A 23,479-nucleotide genomic window follows, 5' to 3' on the forward strand; every position below is an offset into this window, starting at 1 on the left:
TCTGAGTAATGCAGTGATTTGAATACACAAGAAACTGGGCACCAATTTCACACCAAGAAATGATCGTGATGGAAGCTTAAAAAAAAAAAAAAAAAGTAACATTTATTGAGCTCTTACTATATACCAAATACTCAGCCACAAGCTTTATGTGTATTATCTCCTTTAATCCTCACAACAACATATGAGCTGGGTACTATTCTTGCTCCAGTCTTATTGGTGTAAAAAGTTACAGGCATGCCAAGTTCACACAGTGAGCTAGTGGCAAAGGTAGGCTTTGAGCACACGCAGCCTAATTCTAGAACCTCCAACCCTTAATCACTATCCTATAATGTTTCCAAAAAATTGTATCAGGGACTTATTTCACTATGAATTAAGACTTATTCTTTTCTTTTTTTTTTTAATGTTTATTTATTTTTGAGACAGAGAGAGACAGAGCATGAATGGGGGAGGGTCAGAGAGAGGGAGACACAGAATCTGAAACAGGCTCCAGGCTCTGAGCTGTCAGCACAGAGCCCGACGCAGGGCTCGAACTCACGGACCGTGAGATCATGACCTGAGCCGAAGTCGGCTGCTTAACCGACTGAGCCACCCAGGCACCCCGAATTAAGACTTATTCTTAAAAAAAAAATAGTAGATTCTGCAGGAATCAAGTAATACACAAAGAATTATAAAGAAAAGAATTGATATGGATAATATCAAAAAAATTATTAATGTTAAAACAAAAGACACGATACAATGAGAATGGATGAGCCATAGTATTTTTTTTTTCATTTTACTTATTTTAGAGACAGAGAACAGAGGAGAGGGACAGAGGTGGTGGGGGGGGGGGGAGGGAGAATATCAAAAGCAGGATCCACACTCAGCATGGAGCCCCACGTAGGGCTCGATCCCATGACCCTGGTATCATGACCAGAGCCAAAATCAAGACTTGGACACTCAACCGACTGAGCCACCCAGGTACCTCATGCCATAATAATTTATAAAAGTATCTGCAATAACCAATAAAAGAAAAGAATCCATAATATATTTTAAATGCCTATAAATTAATAAAAGACAAATATTCTTATAGAAAAATGGCAAAAGTATATGAGTAGACCATTTAGAGGAAGAAATTTAATCACCAAAAATGCTCAATCTCATTAGTCATCAGGGAAATGGGAAGTAAAATAATTACACACCATTCACATCCATAATGTTTTTATAAGTTTTTAAATCTTATGGTTCCAAATGATTATGAAGATGGAGACGTACAGAAATTCTCATGCACTGCCAGGGGACGTAAATTGGTATATCACTATGTGATGTGGCATTATGTACAGAAGCTGAGAATGCACAAACCCGAAGAATCAACAATGGCTCTTCAAAATATATGTCCCACAGAAACCCATGCACATGTGTCTATCAATGGCAAATACTGCTTTAAGAGTGAAAACTTGAAAATAATCCATAAATACCACTAATATAAAAAGAAAGAAATGATGGTAAGTTTGTAACATAGAAAGCCAGACAACAATAAAAAAAGAATAAATTCAATTATTTTACATGTACCAACTTAAGAAACTGAAAGTCAATGTTGATCAAGAAAGAAATAGGTATTAGGAAGAAGAACTGAACGTATATTTTACAACTGAAAAATATAGTACCAGAAGTAAAAAAAAAAAAAAAATCCTGGCTGGCCTTAAGCAGCCAGTAATGAAATAGCAGAATGAAGACAATAAAAATCATCCAATCTGAAGAAGAGAGAGAAAAACTTCTTTCTTTAAAGTGAGGAGAGCTTCAGATCATGGGATACAATTTCAAAACGTCTAACACATGGATAAATGGAGTCCACATGGAAAAGAGTAAGATAATGGAGGAGGAAGAGGAAATTGAAGAAATAATAGCAGAAAACCTATCAAATTCGGTAGAAGACACAAATTTATAGATTCAACATCTGAATAACCTGTCTTGTTTGTATGTTGTTGAGTTTTAAGTTTACTCTATATATTATGGATATTAATCTCTTATCAGATATATGATTTGCAAGTATTTTCTTACATTCTATGGGTTATCTTTTTACTTTGTTAATATAGTCATGATACACACACACACACACAAAAAAAGAAAAGAAAGTCAATGGTGAGAAGTATCAAAAGGACGTATATGAAACCAAATATGTACATGTAAAAAAACACACAAAATAGTAATATACACTGTTTATGGATAAATATTTATGTAGTTAAAGTATAAAAAGCCAAGAAGGATGCACATTAATTGCAAGATAATGATTTTCCCTGGGAAGGATGGGGAAATGGAAGGCAGGAGAGCATCAACTGAATCTATAATGTTTATTACTTAAAAAAAAAAAAAAAAAAAAAAAAACTAGGGCCACCTGGGTGGCTCAGTTGGTTAAGTTTCTGACTTGTGCTCAAGTCATGATCTCACAGTTCGTGGGTTAGAGCCCCATGTCTGTGCTGACAGCTCAGAGCCTGGAGCCTGCTTCGGATTCTGTGTCTTCCTCTCTCTCTGCCACTCCTCTGCTCATGTTCTGTCTCTCTCTCAAAAATAAATAAACATTTAAAATTTTTTTAAAAAAACTATTAAATTTGTGTTGATTCTGTATGGTGAGTACAAGTGCCTATCACATTACAAGGAGTTTTAAATTTAAAAAAGAAACAAAAGTTGTCCTAAATAAATTTTCACAAACACCTTCACACAGTCGATTTTGTAGACTCCACATAACAGCCAAGGGATGAATAGCACAAGCGCAGATATGTCTCTAATACTGTGGCCAGAAGAACTACAAGAAACAAAAATTAATGTTTCTGAAAGCTGCAGGGAGCTTCACATTGACTCAACCTTCTGAAACCTTTTTATTTTTATTATTGAGAGAATGAGACAGTGAGCGAGAGTATGTACAAGTGGGGGAGGAGCAGAGAGAGAGGGAGAGAGAGAATCCCAAGCAGGCTCTGCACTGTCAGTGCAGAGCTCAACTCGGGGCTCCATCTCATGAACTGTATGAGATCATGACCTGAGCCGAAATCAAGAGTGAGCCACCCAGGCACCCCAACCTCTTAAAACCTAAACCAGAGCTGCTCAAAGAAGACCTGCCTTGTAAGTATCAGGCTCACCACCAGGAATCCTATAGGTCAGATCATGACCCATTAGAGGGCTCTGAAATCACTGTAGTGCACCACAGCCAGCATTTTTTAGAAAATAACAAAGACAGAGTAGAATGCGGCCCCTGGGTGGCTCAGTCATTTGAGTGTCCCACTCTTGACTTTGGATCAGGTCATGATCACATGGTTTGTGGGATCAAGCCCCACGTTGGCTTCTGAGCTGATGGTGTAGAACCTTCTTGGGATTTTTTTCTCTCTCCCTCTCTCTCTCTATCCCTCCCATGTACATTCTCTCTCAAAATAAATGGATAAGCTTTATAAAAAAAAAAAAGTAAAAAAAAGAACAGAGTACAATGAAAAGTATACTACTGCATGTATTAAGGATAAGTATTTTTCAGGACACACTTGTTTCAGTATTTGGTGTGTTTGTGTTTTCACATGTTCACATAAAAACTTCTACACAAGGGGCGCCTGGGTGGCGCAGTCGGTTAAGCGTCCGACTTCAGCCAGGTCACGATCTCGCGGTCCGGGAGTTCGAGCCCCGCGTCAGGCTCTGGGCTGATGGCTCAGAGCCTGGAGCCTGCTTCTGATTCTGTGTCTCCCTCTCTCTCTGCCCCTCCCCCGTTCATGCTCTGTCTCTCTCTGTCCCAAAAATAAATAAACGTTGAAAAAAAAAATTAAAAAAAAATTAAAAAATAAAAAAAAAATAAAAACTTCTACACAAATGCTCATAGAATTATGCAGAATTCCCAAAAAGTAAAAACAACCCAAATCTCTATCAAGATGAATGAATAAGAGAATATTATTTAGCAATACAAAGGAATGAAGTAACACTTCATGCTATAACATGGATAAACCTTGGAAATACTATGCTGAGTAAAAGAAGCCACTCATAATCATACACAGTGTATTATTCCATTTATATGAAATGTCTAGAACAGACAAATCTACAGAGACAGAAAGTAGATGGTTGCCTAGGGGTGAGGATGGGGGTAGACAGTGTGGGAGAGTTTGGGGGATTGTATGGACTTTGTGAGGTGATGAAAACATTTTAAAGTTGACAGTGGGGGTCATTGCATTACTGTTTGAATATACTAGTAAACTTTGAGTTGTAAACAATTGTTAAGTGGGTGAATTATAAGGTATGTAAATTATAATCCAATAAATCTCTTACTAAAATATATACATACAGGGGCACCTGGGTGGCTCAGTGGTTGAGCATCTGACTCTTGATTTCAGCTCGGGTCATGGTCTCACGGTTCATGGGATGGAGTCCCGTGTCAGGCTTTGCACTGACAGAGTGGAGCCTGCTTGAGACTCTCTCTCTCTCCTCTCTCTCTGTCCCTCCCCCACTCGTGCTTTCTCAAAAAATAAATTAATTAAAAAATATATATGTACACAATTAAAATATACATAATTTTGTTCCTGAGATTACACTGGGGCCACTCAAGTCATGAAAACTGTTAGAGTTCATTTCTATGGGCCAGCTACTTGATCCTAATATTTTGATGTGGGACCTCCCCACCACCATATGCCTCTATTTTCTTTTCTGGTCTTTAACCTACTTTTAGATAGTTCATTCACACTAAGCTATGAGTGTTTAAAAACAGCACAGAGTGCCATCCATCCCTCTCTGAGGTCTCTACTTATACTAAAGAAACTATTCTCTAGTGGTGTTTATTTTTTGTTAGGACACTTTTTAATGTTTATTTTTGTTATTTATTTTGAGAGAGAGAATACAAGCAGGGGAAGGGCAGAGAGAGAGGGAGAAAGACAATTCCAAGCAGACTCCATGCTATCACCACAAACCCCGACGCAGGTTCAATCCTAAGAACTAAGAGATCATTACCTGAACTGAAACCAAGAGTTGGAAGATTAACCGACTAAGCCACCCAGGTACCCTTGTAGTGGTGTTTATTCGGATTTAAGTCAGATGTGCAGAGCTTTTTGAGTCATGGAGATTTCATGGAGTAATAGTATTATATAGATATTATCTATATCTACCTCCTAAGAAACAAAGAAAGTAAATCTTTTATATTAACTTGTTAGGCCATAAAATGGTGTAGTAAACATTGGGGGTGAGGCAAAAATAAAGATAAAATAATAGACAAGGAAGTATCTGGGACTTAGTTAAAGGGAAACAAAAGACCAGGTGTTGTACTTAGTTCAAAAACCCAAGTTAAAAAATCAAAATTATCAAAATTCCAAGAATAAATATTAAGGGAACTCCTTGGTTGAATTATGTCACATGAGTTTAGATCCATCAAAAACACTACATGGTCACTCTCCCAGAAGACACGCATCATTGTCTTAAAGAAAATGCAGCTCCAGGCACCAAACGGCAAACTCTGGTGAATAAAGTCACATACAAAGGTTAAACGGCTTGGATTTATTTTTGTTGGGGGAGATGAGGCTATAAACTGACATGAATGATTTTGTCACAGTGATTAAGGCTGCAGAGAGATGGCAGGCAGCCTCACGTGCCGGAATGTCAGTGTGCCAACCACTGTCCAAGTTCCCGCTGCCTTCTCTCTCCTTCCCATCACAGCCCTGCCTTTCCTCATAAACCTGGCTTCGAATGTGAAGCAAGAGTGACAGCCATTTCAGTTCAGATGCTCACAGTGACGGGATCCTCACGAACCTGGGCATGCCATCTACAGGGTGTCTCTGTAGAGTGAGCAGGAATAGTTGTGGGAGGAAGAGGAACAAAGAGATCACAGATAAGGGAAAGTCCATGGCTCCTCTCAAGCTCATCCCAACAAAAGATTTTAATAATCTCAGGGAAAGAACTACTCTAACCATTGGAAATAAATCAAAAGTACGTAAAATCGTAACATAAATGGTGACAGAACTCTTTCCTGCAACTTTGAGACAGAAAATTGAAACAAAGCCAAAATATTTGCTGAGCCAAAATATTTCAACTATACGTCAGGCACAACAAGAAGCAGTGAACAAACAACAGTAAATTTGAATGACAAAGTCCCAGACCAACATTATTCAGTCTAGTTCACGGGAACACCTTCTATTAACATACCCAAGTTTTCAGTGCCCCAGTCCCCCACCCCACACACCAACACACACATAAGCAGGAATAATTTTATGACCAGCCTCTGAGGCAAGTTTTACTACACCTGCAAAAGTGCCTCATCGTTTCTTAATACTGAGTCTGAATCCTGTGACAATGCAGTGATGGATCATTCTAGAAGACTCTGAGAGGCACATGCTGAGCAACTATGGAGGGTGGACTGAGCACATAACTCAGAGTTTAAATCCAGGGAATGAAGAGCAATGAGAACAAACAGAAAAACGATTTTAGGAAGGCAATTAATCCAGCAGTAAAAAGCAGAAGGGGCACTTCACTCCATGTCCAAAGAAAAGAAGGAATGAGAGACGACTGAAGGGAAACAAAAGAAACAAACAAACAGAAAAAATAAGAGCCATACCCAACCCCCGCCCAAAAAAAGATTTAAAGAAAAGTAGTAAAACGGAAAGCTTGTTGAACTATAACACATTTTCCAAATCGCAAAATAATCAAGTCCAGCAATGTGCAGCAGGGATGGGTCCTAACACTGAATGTAAATAACCTTTCAGAGACTTGTTTTTTCTTTAGTTGCTAAGAGAAAAAGAGGAACTTGACAGAAATAGAGTAGGGGAGAAATACAAAATAAACCAAGGGTCATAGGGAAAGTTAACAGAGGAAGACTAGGCTCACGGGAAAACAATAAATGGAAAGAGGCAACAGGAAAGTGCTCAAACTTGTACTGAGAGATGAAGAGAAAGAAATAACTGACCAGGGAAAACCTAACCTAATAACAGGGGTCTGGGGACATGGCATCAATGATTTCATCCAGCCAACATCTGCTTGTTGAGCACTATGTACACGGAACCATGTATAAGGCTGTGTGTCAACGCTGGGAAGACATAAAAATGAAGATGAGGATGCATGCCTTCGCCCCTTGTTTTTTCTGTACAATGAAATTAATGTTAAATAATTTTTACCCCATCACCCTAAGAAAACTGCAAACTTCACGATTTCATCATCAGAATATATAGGAAATGTTCTAAATATCTCATTAATCAATGACTTCACATTGATTTCACATGAAACTGGTTAAGCTATAAATTAATAGTATTCTCCCTTCATTAATTCTGAGAACGTTGTCTATGCAAGATGATTAAGAACTGTAAGAACATCATGCTAAACTTACTTCAGAAATTAAATGAGACTTTTCAGTATCTCAGCACCAATAATATTTTTCTTCCTGTTTTACCCTAGAAAATCCTGAAAACCAACAAAAATTGCTATACCGTGGTTTGAAATACCTTATCTCAAGTCACCCTCCCAGGCAGAAATTGCTTCACCTTTGGTGACCACAATGAACACTACTTGAATTCTGCCCACCTTCTTATCAATATCTGTCCACGATTTAAGGTACTTTTATGAGGAAATACATTTGGAAAAAAAAAAAACCCCAATGTAACATTTATAGCTAAACTAGATGTACAAAGTCCTAAAGTGTGAACACAATTTTGCAGTTCTGAATCTAAATTTTCATCACCTTCAGTGATGCTTAAGTTTTTATCAAAATAAATAAAAATCTTCCTAAGAAATGATGGCTTAATTATTTTACATAACGGTACATTTGTAAATGCATCTGTAAAAACCAAATTCCCATTCTTCTTATTAAACATTATCTAAATTTTTTTGAAAGTTTAGGTAATGAAACTTGAAAGCACATGCAAGTACTCATAACTACTTCTAACTCCATATAATTCCAAACTCACCACGAAAATAACCCACTATTTATAGAAACAGAGACTGATACTGTCACCAGCAACATCCCACGATGGACCTCAAGACCTGACTTTTATTGCATAGATCCACCGACCTTTGTCCCACATTTTCCTTAAGTTCTTTTTTCCAGCTTATCTTTTAACAGGCAAAGGACCTCACAGCAACCCATGATGGAAACCAAAAGGACTTTCTCAAGCAGTAACAACTGTCCTAAGAGTTCCAGCCTGCCCAGAACACCCAGACCAGTTTGAGCTCAACCACCAACTCACATCCGTGCACATGGACCATGGAGCGACTGACAGGTACCTCTGCCTTCTTATAATGCTAAAATCTCTGCCCCAAAAGGAGCACAAACCTCATTAACATTACACACAATGTGTGTATAGGCTTGTTTCTCTAAGGCACATGCGTGACTTCACGCCTACCTCCACATCCAATGACAAAACGCCCCTTTCTGAATATTCTCCCTAACCCTAAATAAAAGGAACCCATTCACCCTTGCTCAGAGGGTCATGGCTTTGGAAGATATTCCCTGTGACCTCCTCACTTGCTGCAAGTCAAGTTTCCTTTGTGCAACAACTCTACCTGGTATAGTTCCTATAAATAACTCACCAAGGAGGGGACTACATTAGTTTGATTACAAATTATCCACATCAGTAAAATAAATGTTCCAAATAGCTACTGCAAAAGAACTCTTCAATCATTAACATACCTTTATTTAATGCGTACCACATGGCATTCAAAATGAGCCTGTTGCTCATTTTGTACAAACAAAGTGTGATTTTTCAGAGTATATAAAGCCATAAATCTTTAAGCCTCATCTCTTGACCCAGGAGAAGCAGAGTCCACAGTCTGAACTATGCATAATGGGGCAGAGTGAGCCCAGGAAAGCCCTCTCCCATCAGCCTTCAGACCTTTAAAAAAGACCAACGAAGATGGGGCGCCTGGGTGGCTCAGTTGGTTGAGCGTCCGACTTCAGCTCAGGTCATGATCTCACAGCTCATGAGTTCAAGCCCCACATTGGGCTCTGTGCTGGCAGCTCGGAGCCTGGAGCCTGCTTCTGCTTCTGTGTGTCCCTCTCTCTCTGCCCCTAACCCACTTGCATTCTGTCTCTCTCTCTAAAATAAACATTAAAAATAAAAAAATAAAAAATAAAAGACCAACAAAGAGTAAGATGGAGGAAGAAGAAGAAAGCAGGAAGAAGAAGGAATAAAGAAGGATAAGAATAGGAAGAAGAGGAAAGAAAAAAAGACAAGGAGAAGTGAGGAAGAAGAAGAAGGGAAATGGTTCTTCCCTCTGAAACAAAAACTTAAAACTCATGTGAGGATGAAAATGATCGCTGGTGCCATGAGAGACAGGTCAGGCTAAAAAACACTCCGTTTCCTTAAAAACACAAGATCTAAATCAAGAGTTGAGCCAATCACTAAAACCTGGATGTGAGATTAAAAACTTAGATTGTGCCTCAGTCTGTTTCAGGTAGCTCTCTCTAGTTGGGACCCACCTGGCACAGCGCACCTAATATCTTCTCCCTGTAACTGCGTTGTGATTTCCCTGAGCTTTACCACCACACTTCTTTCCACACCCTGCTCCTGCCCATGTTCTGATGACCCTAGACAGCTATCTTCAGACAACTGCTCCCCCAGGCTACTTTAGACTAATACCACCATGTGTAACCTTGACAGCTCATTATGCCCACTGAGGATCCATAGCTGAGTTCCTGGCCAGACCCCTGACAGTGTATTCTAAAGGCATTAAAAATCCACTTGAGAATTCACAGAAATCTACAGAACTAGTTTTTGTCAAGTGCCAGCTCTTTCTACAGCATCTTGCTACCTAGTCCAAAGAATGAGAAACCACTTAAAGTTTGAGCTGTGACCAGCGGTACCAAATCACATGTACCAGCCTGACTCCCAGCCTTCTGACCTCACTAGTGGGGGAGGGGGGGTGGGGGGAGGGGAATGAAGGCAATTTCTCCCAACCAAGCCTATATAAGAAGTAAACTGGAAAAAAAATAAAATAAGAAGAAGAGCAATTGACCGACTAGAGGTAAAGGCTAGAGACATGAGTTAGTGCCAAGCAGAATAAGGGGTCTAAGAAAACTGTCAACCAGGAGTTCTCCTGCCTCAGGTAGAAAATGTTAAAGCCACTTGCAAAATGTGAGCTCTTGAGGCCCATCTTCAGGAAAGCCTCATTGATTTCTCATTCTTCCAAAAACGGTTATCTAATGTTCTCTACTTGGGACAAAAAAAAAAAAAAAAAAATGCAGCAAAAGGGCAACTACTGCTCAGTGGTAACTGAAATGCCCTGGTACAAAATCGATCTTTAAAAAGGAGGAAAATGTTGATCTACCCTTGCTGATACATGCATATGATTCTGAAAAACCTCTTCAACATAAACAAACAGATGGTGGGGGGTGGGGGCCAGGGGGTGGATTAAGTTGTTTATTCCTTCTCTTCCCAGTTATAACTGCTGGTATTTCTTGGTCATGGTATGGCATTTTTTATTTTCAAAATCAAATTACATCTAGTAGTCTGCTCTAGGGAAGACAAAACCGATTTTGATCTTAAAAGCAACTCGAATGATGAAATCAGAAATAAAGGACAACTAGAAGTCTAAAATCATTTTTATATATGAAGTATTTATATTCTAAAAATACAGCACACTGATAAGTAAAAAATAAAAACACAGCACACTGAATTCTATTTTAATTATGTGTAAAAGAGTTACAATTGTCAAAGGGGGCTATAAATTCAATATTTAAAGACTAACATTTATTCATGTATTCATTATTTTATACCATACCAAGTTCCAAAGAGGACTTGAGGATGTTTACATGGACACTTACAAGATATTATAAGCAGATGAGAAAACTGGAGGGAAAGGAAAATTTATCACTTCAAGAAATATTTATTAAGTACCTACTCTGTGCCAGGCACTGGGCTAGGCAGTGGAGATGTGTGGTGAACAAACAGACAAGATCACTATTGTCATACACAATTCTCGTAGTTTATATTCCAGGGATGGCACACTGGAGGAACGACAATAAACAAGCCAATCATTAAAAAGAATATCAAGTGCTGACAAGTGCTGGGAAGACAAGAGAGTAACATGACGTGATAGGGGGTGGGTGGACCACTTTAGGAAAGCAGACAGAGTAAACCTCTAAGATTACTTTCCCTAAGCCTGAATACAGATATGACGTTTCATATTGACAAATTATTACGAGTCAAGAGATATTTCAGATGACTCCTGAGCTGAAATGGGTGCTGATGAGCTAGGATGGAGCTGGAATGAAAACTCAGGCTATGACTCTGGCTTGGAGGAGGGCACAATTTGCCTCTAAACTTCTGGCGTCCCACCCAAGGAAGGAAACAATTACATGACAAATCTCTCCTCTTGGTCCTGATGAGGCACCATCCATAATGTTTTCCCCAGACTTCAATTAATACTGTAACTGGTTTCTCAGGAATAATTCTTACAATGTCCTTTAAAATATCCTTTTGAAAAGGTCTGATAAATTATTGAGGAGGTGAGTGATGCAAATAAGAAAACTGATCCCAATTCAGATACAAATTCTTGTGACTAACTTAAATCCAGAAAGATTTAAGATGAAAAAAAAAAAATCTCCTAAATCTTAAGGATACACAGAGTTCCTTGACCCTGCGTGCAAATTGGAATCCACTGGGGAGATTTTTTTTTTTTTCATTACCCAGAATCCCGGTAGGTGAGGCCAGCACCCTATGGAGGAACAGAGGATAGTTCCCCATAAATAGTTTCTTCCCTCCCCCATAAAGAGTTTTTTCTGAGTTTCTGGCAGATAAAACTCCAACAAGTACTGAGTACAGATATTCTATGCTGTTGTTTAGATGTAGATTCAAATATGTCTATGTGGCTAAAAGAATATCTGAGGTAGAAACAGAAATTATATCCACTTCTAGAAATGAAGACATGTAACAAGTGCTAAACACAACATCGATTCACACCTGAATGAAGTTAGCAAGGGAGGAGACGTGAGCAGGACCAAGAGTTTCTCAAAGAAATGTTAGGATGATTCCACCACAGAGATGAATGGGTAACTACATGTTAAATAAGTAGCATATATTACAGAAGGATTATTTTATTTGGATCTCTAACATTTTCTTTGAGAATTCTTCCCCTAATACTACTGCTTCCTGGTTGTATGACCTTGGGCAGGTTAATTAGCTTCCTTAAGCCTCAGTAGCCTCATCTATAAAATGGATATAATATCTACCTCATAATGATAATACATGTAAATCACTCATCACAGTGCCTGGTACATGCTACATATTCAATAAATATTCATTCTTCTTTTTCATTTCTTTCCCTTAATATTTGCTTTCTAGGGCTTTTATTACCAAAATAAGTGTGTATACTTATTGTTACATGAAAGCATGACTAGATGCTCACAGAAGCTATCATTTTGGTTATTAATGATTATGTATCGCTTTTCCCTAAAGCTTTGATATTTGGAACTCTGGAGCTACTTGCTCTGTGAAGCTACAAAAGATATTCTGTATCTTTTCTTTTGGAGAAAGGTAAGGGTATCGATCCCTGTTTAGCATTTGTTTCTGTTTTATGAAACTTTGACCACAAAAGAATATACATAATTTTGGTACTGACTGTTGCATATTAAAATCTTCAAATTACACAGAAAGATTATAACAATAAGTGTACACATGCAATTCCAAACTAGAACATGACCCTTAAAGAGGTGTTTTTCATCTTTTAAATGTTAAATATCTTTATACAGTCCATTCTCATTCTCAAATTAGTAGAAATGATGCATTCCTACTGTTTCTGCAAGCTGCAAAAAACATAAGGTTCCAACGGAACCAAATGTAAGAAAGCTTTGATCTCACTGCCATTGAACGACATCTAAAGAAATGTTGGTGGCCTCCTGCCATAAAGCCAGTTAAGCATAGTGGTTAAGCCCAGGCAGTGCAGTGGAGTTAAAGTACCTGGGTTGAATCCTTTCTCAGCTACCTACCGGCTTTGTGGTTTTACAGCTGATAAGTACTACCTGTCACATGATTCTTGTGGGACTGCCATGAGTTAATGTGCACCAAGTACTAAGAAAACTGTTGGGTACATAAAAACTAACCACATAAGTTATTGTACTTAAGTATGTTAGTGTACATTGTAACATATATGATAATACTACTATAAGCACTTCTCTCTTTTCCTGATTTGTTTCCTTCCTCCTTGTCACCACTCTCCTTACCATCCTTTCCTCTTCTGCTCACTCCCCTCCTTTTATTAACATCCTTTTTCCCTTTGGACCTTATCCATGAAATATAATGATAAATGTGGCCTTATCTCAGCCCCACTGGAGCTACTGAGAGCTAGTGACCTTACAGACTACTGCTCTCAATGAACCATGACAAGAAAGCAGGCCTCCCTCCATGTACATACTTAGAGAGGGCTTTATCACTAAAAATGACAGAATACTTCACATTCTTTGAAAGTTGAGAAAGCAAATAAAACTAAGAACGATTTTTACCAAGCCATAAGCTCTTAGAGTCATTCACAGTTTTTCAGGTATAAATGTAAAGAAGTGAAGAGAGGGGCGCCTGGATGGCTCCATCAGTTAAGCGTCCGACTTCAGCTCAAGTCATGATCTCACAGTTCGTGGGTTAGAGCCCCGCGTCTCGCTCTGTGCTGACAGCTCAGAGCCTGGAGCCTGCTTCAGATTCTGTGTCTCCCTCTCTCTGCCTCTCTCCCACTCGTACTCTGTCTCTCTCAAAAATAAATAAAACGTTAAAAAAATAAAAAATAAAAAATAAAGAAGTGATGAGAGATGGGTTCTTTTTGTATGCAGTGAGATCATTAGGCATAATTTCAAAGATGCCCCAAACACATATATACAAATTGGGATCTCACAGAGTAAAAACAAGACTTAAAGAAAACTCCCACAATTCTGAATACCATTTCTTTTAACAATTTAATTGTAAGGGAAGGATATTGATAGGAGAATTAAAAAAAAATGTGGTAGGGGCGCCTGGGTGGCGCAGTCGGTTAAGCGTCCGACTTCAGCCAGGTCACGATCTCGCGGTCCGTGGGTTCGAGCCCCGCGTCAGGCTCTGGGCGGATGGCTCAGAGCCTGGAGCCTGTTTCCGATTCTGTGTCTCCCTCTCTCTCTGCCCCTCCGCCGTTCATGCTCTGTCTCTCTCTGTCCCAAAAATAAATAAACGTTGGAAAAAAAAAATTAAAAAAAAAAAAAAAAAAGAAAAAAAAAATGTGGTAGGAAATGTCTCCTTCCTATTTATAGCAGAACAAACTTTTTACTGGTGGCAAAACTTTATCAATATTGAGCTACTTAGGTTTAACAAATGCCCATTAAGAAAAAAAAAAAATGCTTGTGCTGTCCTTGCAAAATACTCCCAAAGCTATAATTCCTAGGAGCCCTTTTTTTGCCAGAGAAGCAGTACCGCAGACAATTTACCGTGAAGCTGACTCAGTGCTCCCAAGTGAAACAGCACAATTTTAACTACAGCTCATCCATGCTTAGGCACATGTATAAATATACTCATAAAAATGGAGCACACTAGAGGCGCTTGGGTGGCTCAGTTGGTTGAGTGCCCGACTTCAGCTCAGGTCATGATCTCGCCGCCGGTCCTGAGTTCAGGCCCCCCCACTGGGCTCTCTGCTGTCAGTGCAGAGACCACTTTGGATCCTCTGTCTCCCTCTCTCTCTGCGCCGCTTTCTCTCTCTCTCAAAAGTAAATAAGCCTTTTAAAAAAATGGGAGCACATGACTACTTACCATCTTGCTATACCATCTGGCATTACTGATTATCAAAAGTATGATAATTTACAGATCTGTGTTTTTGGTACCTGACTACTTGAGAAGCTACAACACTATCCAGGGAAAGAGACAGAGAAATGAGTAGCCCAACTATTCACTGAAAGCAAAGACATGATAAAAAGAAATTCTGCTATTTATAGAGAAATATCAATGGGTGAAAAATAAATAATTGAAAATATATGGGGTGAACACACGACAAAATAAACCACCAAATAACTTATCTTTGATGTTACAGTAAATCTGTCCTGCTTGGCTAGCCAAAAAAAAAAAAAAAAAAAGGAACCATTAAGGTGCTTTTTCTTTTTTTAAGACTTTTTTTAATGTTTTTTATTTATTTTTGAAGGAAAGAGAGAGACAGAGCATGGGCTGGGGAGGAGCAGAGAGAGAGGGAGACACAGAATTTGAAGCAGGCTCCAGGCTCTGAGGTGTCAGCACAGATCCGACACGGGGCTCGAACTCACGGACCGTGAGATCATGACCTGAGCCAAAAAAGTACGCCTAACCGACTGAGCCACCCAGGTGCCCCTAAGGTGATTTTTCTTAAAAATAGCAATTAAATGATTATCAGTTATCAGTATCAAACCATCAATAAGGCTCAGGAGGCACTATCTTGCCCATATGGATGCCCAGTTAAAAAAGTTTTATCTATTTATCTGCAAACACCCAATTCCTTCAGCACAAATCACTTCAAGGCAGAAGAAAGAAAGACTGAATAATTTGAATATTCTAGTTCCCTGTGCTATTTTACAGGACTGAAATTATCTCAGACTAGGTAGACAACCTTGAGGATACCAAGGTTACCCACAATCAAACATGGTTTCTTGGACTATCATTTCTAGAACTTGATGGCAAAATAACCTTTCATTATGGGTTGATCATCACACTTGGGATAAAAACAAAGTATGCATTCAAGTAACTAACTGGACAGGTAATAAAGAAATCTTTTACAACATGGACTCATCAACAGAATTATTATTTCACACCAATCATATTGTCAGTATTTCCCCAAAACTGAAATAAAATTTTCTTTTAAAAGTATCAGTATTCTGTGGCACTTGGGTGGCTCAGTCAGTTAGGCATCTGACTTTGGCTCGGGTCATGAACTCACAGTTCATGAATTCAAGCCCCTTCGGGCTCTGTGCTGATAGTTCGGTGCCTGGAGCCAGCTTCAGATTCTTTGACTCCCTCTCTCTCTGCCCCTCCCCTGCTCATGCTCTGTCTCTGTCTCTCGAAAAATAAATAAACATTAAAAAAGTAATAATTTGAGTTTTCTTTTCCATTCAGTGGTTAAAAACTGAAACAAGGACACATTAAGAGTAAAATTAAGGTGTTTTATACCATCATAGTTCTTGTGAGCTTTCTGAAACATTAAGTGATACGTTATTGGTTTCCTTACTGTGGATCAATGACTTTATCTTACCAGGTGTGAAGTAATTCCTGAATTAGGTTAGATGACCTATAAGGTCTCTACCATCTCTAGGACTGTCAGATTCCACTTACTTATGTAAATTTTAGTAATGTGTAATTTACTTCTGGGAATGTGTTACATTCAGGTAATTAGGGCACCATTTTGAATTAAAGTGATGTCATAAAATTTCTAAATAGTACTCAAGCAGCCTGAGGGAGTAAATGTTATTTAACAAAAACTCATATAATGCTTACAATATACCCAGCATTGCTCTTAATGCCATATAAACTCATTTATATGGTATTTTCAGTTTACTAACTAAATTCTTAGGAAGCTAACGAGTATGTGAATTAGCATTTACCAATAAATTAAAGTGAACAACCACTTGAACCTACCCTGTGAAATTAAAATTATTCATTTCTAACAATTAGGACCATCCCACAGTATCATGAGTCTGGTCAGTAAACTCTCCTTACTAAAGTCCTTCAATTGCCTTTGGGACAAAGTCCAAACTGCTCCACAAATCATGAAGGTACTGCAGCATTTACTCTCTGCTTTCCTGTTTTGGCTCATCTGTCCCCTAAATCCTAACTATTTGCACCTAACAAAAAAGTGTCCTAATTCCCAAATGTCCATGTACTTCTGCCCCTTTGGTTTGACATGCCCATCCCCTTCCTTTAATCTGGCCCGTTTCAGCCTCAAAACACAGCTAAGACAGCACCTCCCCGTGAAAGCCCACCCCGCCTGCTCACCTGGGTTAAACACTGTCTTCACTGCCTCCAAAGCTTTCTGTGATCACCTCCAGAAACTCACACAGAAGGGCAGAGTATAACTGCTTACCCATTCATGCACGTTCCCACTTGTCTATAAATTCCTTAAAGGTTTGAAGTGTGTCTCTTACCTCTAAATCCCCAGAGCCTTGTACAAAAATTGGTACACAGTATGAGCTCAAGTAAATAAGTGCCTTTTAAATACACAAATCAACAAATGAATATATAAGCTTTGCAGGCTGATAGGAAGGCATCCCAATTTTATTTCTGAAGAAGAAAGGAAATTACTAAAAAATATCTATGGGTAGCTAAGATGCCATAAATTTTATCTATTTAATTACCAAAGAAATAACAAGGGCCAAATATAATCAGCTTGAGTTTTTAGATCCAATGCCAGCTCTCAATGAATCTAAAAATGCAGGAACACTCCTGAGTTCCCTAACTGTAGGAAAATTTGGCATATGGCAACTACGTCTTTACAACTGTAACTGCCAGATTCAGATCTAGCAGTCAGCGATTTCTAACTGTAGTTTAAGGAGCACAGTAAAATGCAACAGCCCCCCAGGTGATACAGACATCCAACCAGGTGTTCGGTATATACCTTACTACGTGCCAGGCACTGAGATAACTACTTGTAATAATTACTTTGATGGTAAGACAGTAGACAGTATCTTCACTTCCAATCCTGACTTGAATAAACAATCTATTCATGCTATTCAACCTAAATCATACCAGTTCATCCATACCTCACCAAAAGCCAGAGTCATTCTTCCTATCTGTGAGTTTTATTATTTTAAGAAGAAACTGCAAAGGCCCAAGGTATCTTCCACCCCAAGTAGAAAGGCCAATGAACCAAAAAACTGCCGAAGTGGTGCTCCATAAATAGGAGAAAAGAAGGAGGACTGGCCTGTTTTCCAAAAGTGGTGGTCTTTCACCACCATAGTGAAGGGCAGAGGGTACCTGAAGACATTACCAGCATATGGCAGAGATGGGAGTTTCCAATTCTAAAATTTTCTTTTTCTATATTTCTACTTCTGTCTCCCTCCTCTCCGAGAAAGACTTTGTGATCTGTTTTAAAGCACTGGCTATATCAGCAAACATGCAGGCTGAGAAACTACAGGATGAAAGACCCCCTGTCTTCAATGAATAAATCGTAAGGTAAAAATGAAGGAAACAGAAAGGGGTAAATTATGCATTAAAGAGACTCAAAAAAATAAACTAATTCCAGTCTATAGACATCATTTGGGTCCTGGATCAAACAAACAAACTTAAATGTATACATATTATACATATATTTATCTAATATACTTAAATATATTTTACATATTTATAATATTTATGTATTAGGTATAATAACAGGGTTACATTCTTTCTTGAAAGAATCCTTTTAGAAGTACAGAGTGAATTTTTTATGAATGAAATGATCTGATCTGCCTCAAATACAAGAAGGGGAAGAAAACAGGTAGAAGACAGATGAAACAAGACTGGCTATGAATTGCTAATTGTTGAAGCATTATGTATTTATTCTAATATTAATTCATTATAACATTCTCTTTTGCATATGTATGTGAAATTTTTCCTAAGCAAAAGCTGTAAATGAGTGTGAGAATATTCCTCCACAGAAATAATTCTCATTTATTGAAAAATAAGAGTGTCCCCTGTTTCCTCAGTCTTACTATGAAAACAAGTCAAAATGAAAGAGAAGAGGTATTTATCAAACGATTCAAATAATGGAAATCCTCATTAAAGCTTGGCACACTGGACTTTCTACCACAGTACTCAAACTTTAATGGATATTAGTGTAGCCCTTTAAATTAATTTCTTGTATGAAAATTTCAACAGAGCTAAGCATTGGCATTTTTGTGATTTATATGGCATTTTTCTGCTTCCACATATTTTACAGAAACAGATCAAATATTATGACTATCACAGCTACAACATACATCTTGAAGTATTAATAAATGTATTTACACACGTGAAAATGTTCAGCTGCCTTTAGGTCAGCAAAACTTACAACATTTTCAACCACACGAACAAGCTCTACCTTAATATGTACTTGCAGGTGAATAAACTGCTTGCCATGTTGATGTATATAAATACAAAAATTGCTTAGAGAGCCCTGAAATAATTACCTAAATTAGCAAGTAAGTTCAAAATAATTTTCAGGCATTATCTGTGGATATGTGATATTGATCTAAATATGGGTAAATGAAATAAACTTAGATTTTTTAAACATAGTTTATAAATGCCCAGAAAACAAAAGGACTCAAATTACGCCAAAGGACCACTGCCAGCGAAGAAATGGAGGAGGAGAGGCCTTTCCTGAAACGTGGAGGTGAATGGGTACATCTCTGGTGTCCATAAATCGAGTGAGCTGAGAACCCTGCAGGTTAGCTTATTTTTACAGTTTGAGTTTAGTTAGGGATGTCTAGGCTTGCCTTTCCATTTTTTCTACGGTACCAACCTTGGTTTAAATCACGTATAAAGTCTTTTTGAGGATTAAAACAACCACAACAATAATGATGATGCAAACCCTGCCCACACATTACATCTTTTCTTGCCTATGCATGTTTTTTTGCCTGCCGGAGGTGAGAGGGTCTCCGCCCCTCCGCTCAGGATACCGCACTGCCGAAAACATCCCGCACAAACTCCTCTCTAGCAAAGCTCCGGCCTGTGGTGCTTTGAGGGGTTTGTCCCCCCCCCCCCCCCTTCTTTTTCGCACTGGGAGCGCCATGCACGACTCGCACTAGGGCTGCGCTCCTTCCACCGAAGACACTGCATCTCCAGGGCGACGGAGAGCAAACTTGGGGTCAGGGTGGGCCAGGCCGCGCCCGGGCCCACCCCCCTGGACCGCGCCTCTCACCTGCCCGCCGCCGGGGTGGCCCCGCACCCGCGTGTCGAGCGCGTCGTGTCCAGTTTCGTCTTCACCGCCCGAGCGGTAGAGGAGCCGGAGTGGCACGATGCTCTGGCGCTCCAGGAAGCGGTTTTCGTTCCTCCTCTCCAGCTCCGTCAACGAGGCGTCTCCTCCAAGCAGGACGAGGGTAAGGAGGGAGCGGGGAGAAAAGGAGAAAATAATGACCCTGACCCACACGCGTGTCTCCTGCGGTCCGACGTCTTCTGTAGGAAAATCCCACCGCCCCCTCCCTCCAGGTCCCTATCTGGGAAGGACGCAGAGACACCAGCCGGAGAGCCTTGGACCAGCTCATCTGAGATCATCCAGGATCGGGGCCCAGAAGCACAGCACCCCTTTCCCATCCTCCGCATTCCGCTTCTTCAGAAGAGGAAAAACATGCATTTGACCGAAGGCTTCTAATGCATCTGCGCGCCCCCACACATGTATTTTTGCTTCACTTCTCACCACCCTTCTAAATAAAAAAATCTCCCCGCGCACTCGGGAAACGGGCATGCCCGTTTCCAGGGCGCTTGAGGGCTGCAAAGACTCCTGGAAAATGGTACGTCCCTAAGCCACACAGGGTGGCGAACTTACCTGCCCGACCGCAGCGCGCCGGGGGGCAGGTCCCCAGGGCGCAGAGCAGCAAGAAGGGCACGGACGCAGCCGCCGCCGCCTGCATGGTGCTGCCGTCAGCCCGCCTCGTTCGAGACGCTCAGCTAGCTCCTCATGCCCCAGCAGCAGGGTCCGGCTCCCTCCGCCCGCGCCCCCCGGTTCTCCTGGGCCACCCCCTCCCAGCCCCGGACCGTGCTGCGGCGGCCGTGGCGCTGCAGCCTCCGCCGCGGCGCTGCCTCAGTGCTGCATTGTGCTCCGCGGGTGCTTCCGCTGGCGGGGGGAGCTAGCGAGTGCTGCATTGGGCGGTTGGCTGTAGCTAAGTGGATTCTAGCGCCTCCCACCTCATCCCAAGGCAAAGGCTCTGGCGGGCGACGAGCGCTCGGCAGGGAGCGAGCGCCTGGTGCACTCGCCCCCCGCGCGCACGGGCAGGGGCGCGCGCAGGAGAGTCAGCTGGGAAATGTAGTTCTCCGCGTCCCGCTCCTCTCCACTGCGGTGCGGACGGTAGCGACTTTCGGGACCACGAGATCCTCCACAGCCGAAGACCGGAGGGAGGAAAAGGGCAGGAGAAAGAGAGGTCATCCCCGCAGGCCTCCTGGCACCGAAATCTCCAACTGTGCCGCTGGATACAGTATTCCTCCACTCCGTACATCCTCAAAGAACCATAATAATGTTTTTCAAAGAGTTACTGGTTACATTATTAACGGGGAATCACTCCCTCAAGAAAACATGCTAAGTTCATCATTCATCGAATACTGATTGAGGACCTACTGTATGGCCCGGTGGCTAAGAACGGGGATACAACCGTGAAAGACATGAGTGTAAGAGGCATGTGCTCTAAGATACAGTTGAGTAAATACTGTTTTTTTTTACAGAACGGTGTGAAAGTGCCCGACAGTGCTTAGAGGAGCATCGTTAACTCAGCCAGGGGAGTCAAGGGAGAACATCAAGAAGCTCTACTGGAAGGATGTCTTGAATATAGCCCAAGTCTCCAGGATACTTTGTTCTTTCTCTGATCTCTGCCTGTCTCAAACCTGTTTGTGAAAACCAGACTTGGGGAACTCTACTTTCTCAGGCTGCTAATTCCATTTTTCTCTAATTCCAAATGTTAGAAACTCTTTTGAGGATAAGACAGTAATACAATACATACAATTCAGTAATTAGTTATCACTGTAATTAACACTTGTGTAGTGTGATACAGTTTTTCTGGGGTCACATATAATGTCGTTTGATCTTCGGGTCAGCAATTTAATAAGTGTTATTATTCCCATTTCAGAGAGGAGGAAATTAAGGCTTAGAGCTGCACCTTCTAAATACTGTAACCACTAGCTACATGTAACTATTTAAATTTAAATTAATTAAAAGTAAATAAAATTTAAAATTCTGTTCCTCAGTCACACTAAACACATTTCTTGTGCTGCATTTGGCTAGCAGCTACTGTATTGTAGAGCAAGAATATGGGATATTTCCATCATTGCAGACAGTTCTATTGGACCACAGTGGTTTGGGGAACTTAAATGATTTCCTAAGTTCCCGTGGCTTGTTATAGAGTAGACTGGATATCCTGCTTTCAAATCTGAGTCTTTTTCCACATCTTCCTGGTCAAACCCGTGTTTTTGTCACCTCCGTCCTGATTCTGGTCCTGTAAAACATGCACAAGAATCTTCCACGTGATGTTCTTTGAAGATGTTTTTCCTTCCCCCGTGGGCAAAAATTCTTTTTACCCTTGCCTTTTGTGACATAGTTCTAGGTTTCCTCATGATCATGATGATTTGAAAATACACTCCAGTATGTCAGTGTTCCAATTAAAGTGTGGTATTCAAAATTAAATACAACTTAGACATGGTTTTACAAGCAAACAGTAGAGAGGGACTCTTTTCTCCCTTGAGGGAACATTCTATCATCTCTAGGTAACCACATCTCACTGATCTTATTGTCATTTCAAAAAAAAAAAAATTCCCCAAATTTTCAAATAAATAAGACACTTAAGAATTTTATATATGACATGCAATTATAACCTGAATAAGATCTAAAAGATTTCAGTCGTACACTTTACACCTTGATGCAGAAGATTCCATAGTAGTTACAGTAAAAGAGAATTAAAACCTACAGGCCTGGAAAAGCCCAATATCTTCATCTTCTATATCATACATCTAAATTCTTAACCCAATTCTCTAAGTTGGAATAATTAATTTTACAGGTTTTGTAAATATTGTGCTATTCTAAGTATACTCCATATTTTTTTTTTTATTTACACATCTCTTATTGTTATAAGCAATGCCTCCCTGTGCATGTCTTGTAAGAATTTCTCTAAGACAGACACCAGATTTAGGACTTGCTTAGTCCAAAGGGTTTGCACATTTTTTTAAGGTAGTAGATACATGCCTTTATTTATTTTTTATTCTTTTAATGTTTATTTATTTTTGAGAGAGTGCAAGCTGGGGAGGGGCAAAGAGAGAGGGAGAGAGGATCCGAAGCGGGCTCTGCATTGACAGCAATGTGCCCAACGTGGGGCTTAAACTCACAAACCGCGAGATGATGACCTAAGCTGAAGTCAGACACTTAACCGACTGAGCCACCCAGGTGTATCTAGAGACATGCCTTTAAACCATTTCATCTTCTTGGCACAGAACGGACATCCTGAGAGGCAAGGTAAGCGAGAAGATACCTGCTCTAAACTACACAGTTTCTCCAAGGTGTGTGTTGTTCTGGGGAGGGCCAGGAGTAAGCTTATCCCAGTGTCATTTCAAAACAAAACATCCCATCCTCTAGAGACAGAATATTCTTTGAATCTCTTTGAAGTAATGTTTCTGACTGCATCTTGCCTATTTTGTATATATTTATATTTGATATATAGCTTTTTGGTGAATTTTTTATTTGGTTTCCATCATCTAGTTAATTAACACATTCATCACCTCAAATACATGGTGGGGGTGGGGAGTGGGAACATTTAAGTTCTATTCTCAACAAATTTCAGTCATATAACACAATGTTATCGACTATAGTCACCAAGTTTTATGTTAAACTCTCAGGTATTATTCAACTTATAATTAAAAATCTGTACCCTTTTACCAACCACCTC

General features: G+C 40.0%; 1 protein-coding gene and 1 long non-coding RNA gene across 31 annotated transcripts in view; one reads left to right on the forward strand and one right to left on the reverse strand.

Moving 5' to 3' along the window:
* Window positions 1-20,766, reverse strand: part of ADAM22 (ADAM metallopeptidase domain 22) — a 240,133-nt gene extending 219,367 nt beyond the window's left edge. For 7 of the 30 annotated variants that reach the window (XR_015248007.1, XR_015248016.1, XR_015248027.1 and 4 more), the window contains exons 1-2: window positions 20,383-20,761; window positions 19,759-19,919 (exon numbers count right to left, since the gene is read on the reverse strand). Coding sequence is in view for 25 of the 30 variants with exons in the window: in XM_025929783.2 (XP_025785568.1) it covers window positions 19,759-19,919; window positions 20,383-20,467 (246 nt within the window). In the remaining 5 variants the exon portion in view is untranslated. Of the gene's footprint in view, window positions 1-19,758; window positions 19,920-20,382 lie in introns of all 30 variants that reach the window. The other 23 variants (XR_015248028.1, XM_086696759.1, XM_086696755.1 and 20 more) reach the window with 6 other exon arrangements.
* LOC147583280 (uncharacterized) lies at window positions 19,471-21,801 on the forward strand. Its single transcript, XR_015248036.1, has 2 exons — window positions 19,471-19,936; window positions 21,273-21,801. It is a non-coding gene; the product is annotated as an uncharacterized LOC147583280 (long non-coding RNA).
* The last annotated feature ends 1,678 nt before the right edge of the window (window positions 21,802-23,479 follow it).

The sequence above is a fragment of the Puma concolor genome, chromosome A2, assembly GCF_028749965.1.
Source record: "Puma concolor isolate L17-30 chromosome A2, mPumCon1.1.hap2, whole genome shotgun sequence".
Lineage (NCBI taxonomy): Eukaryota > Metazoa > Chordata > Mammalia > Carnivora > Felidae > Puma > Puma concolor.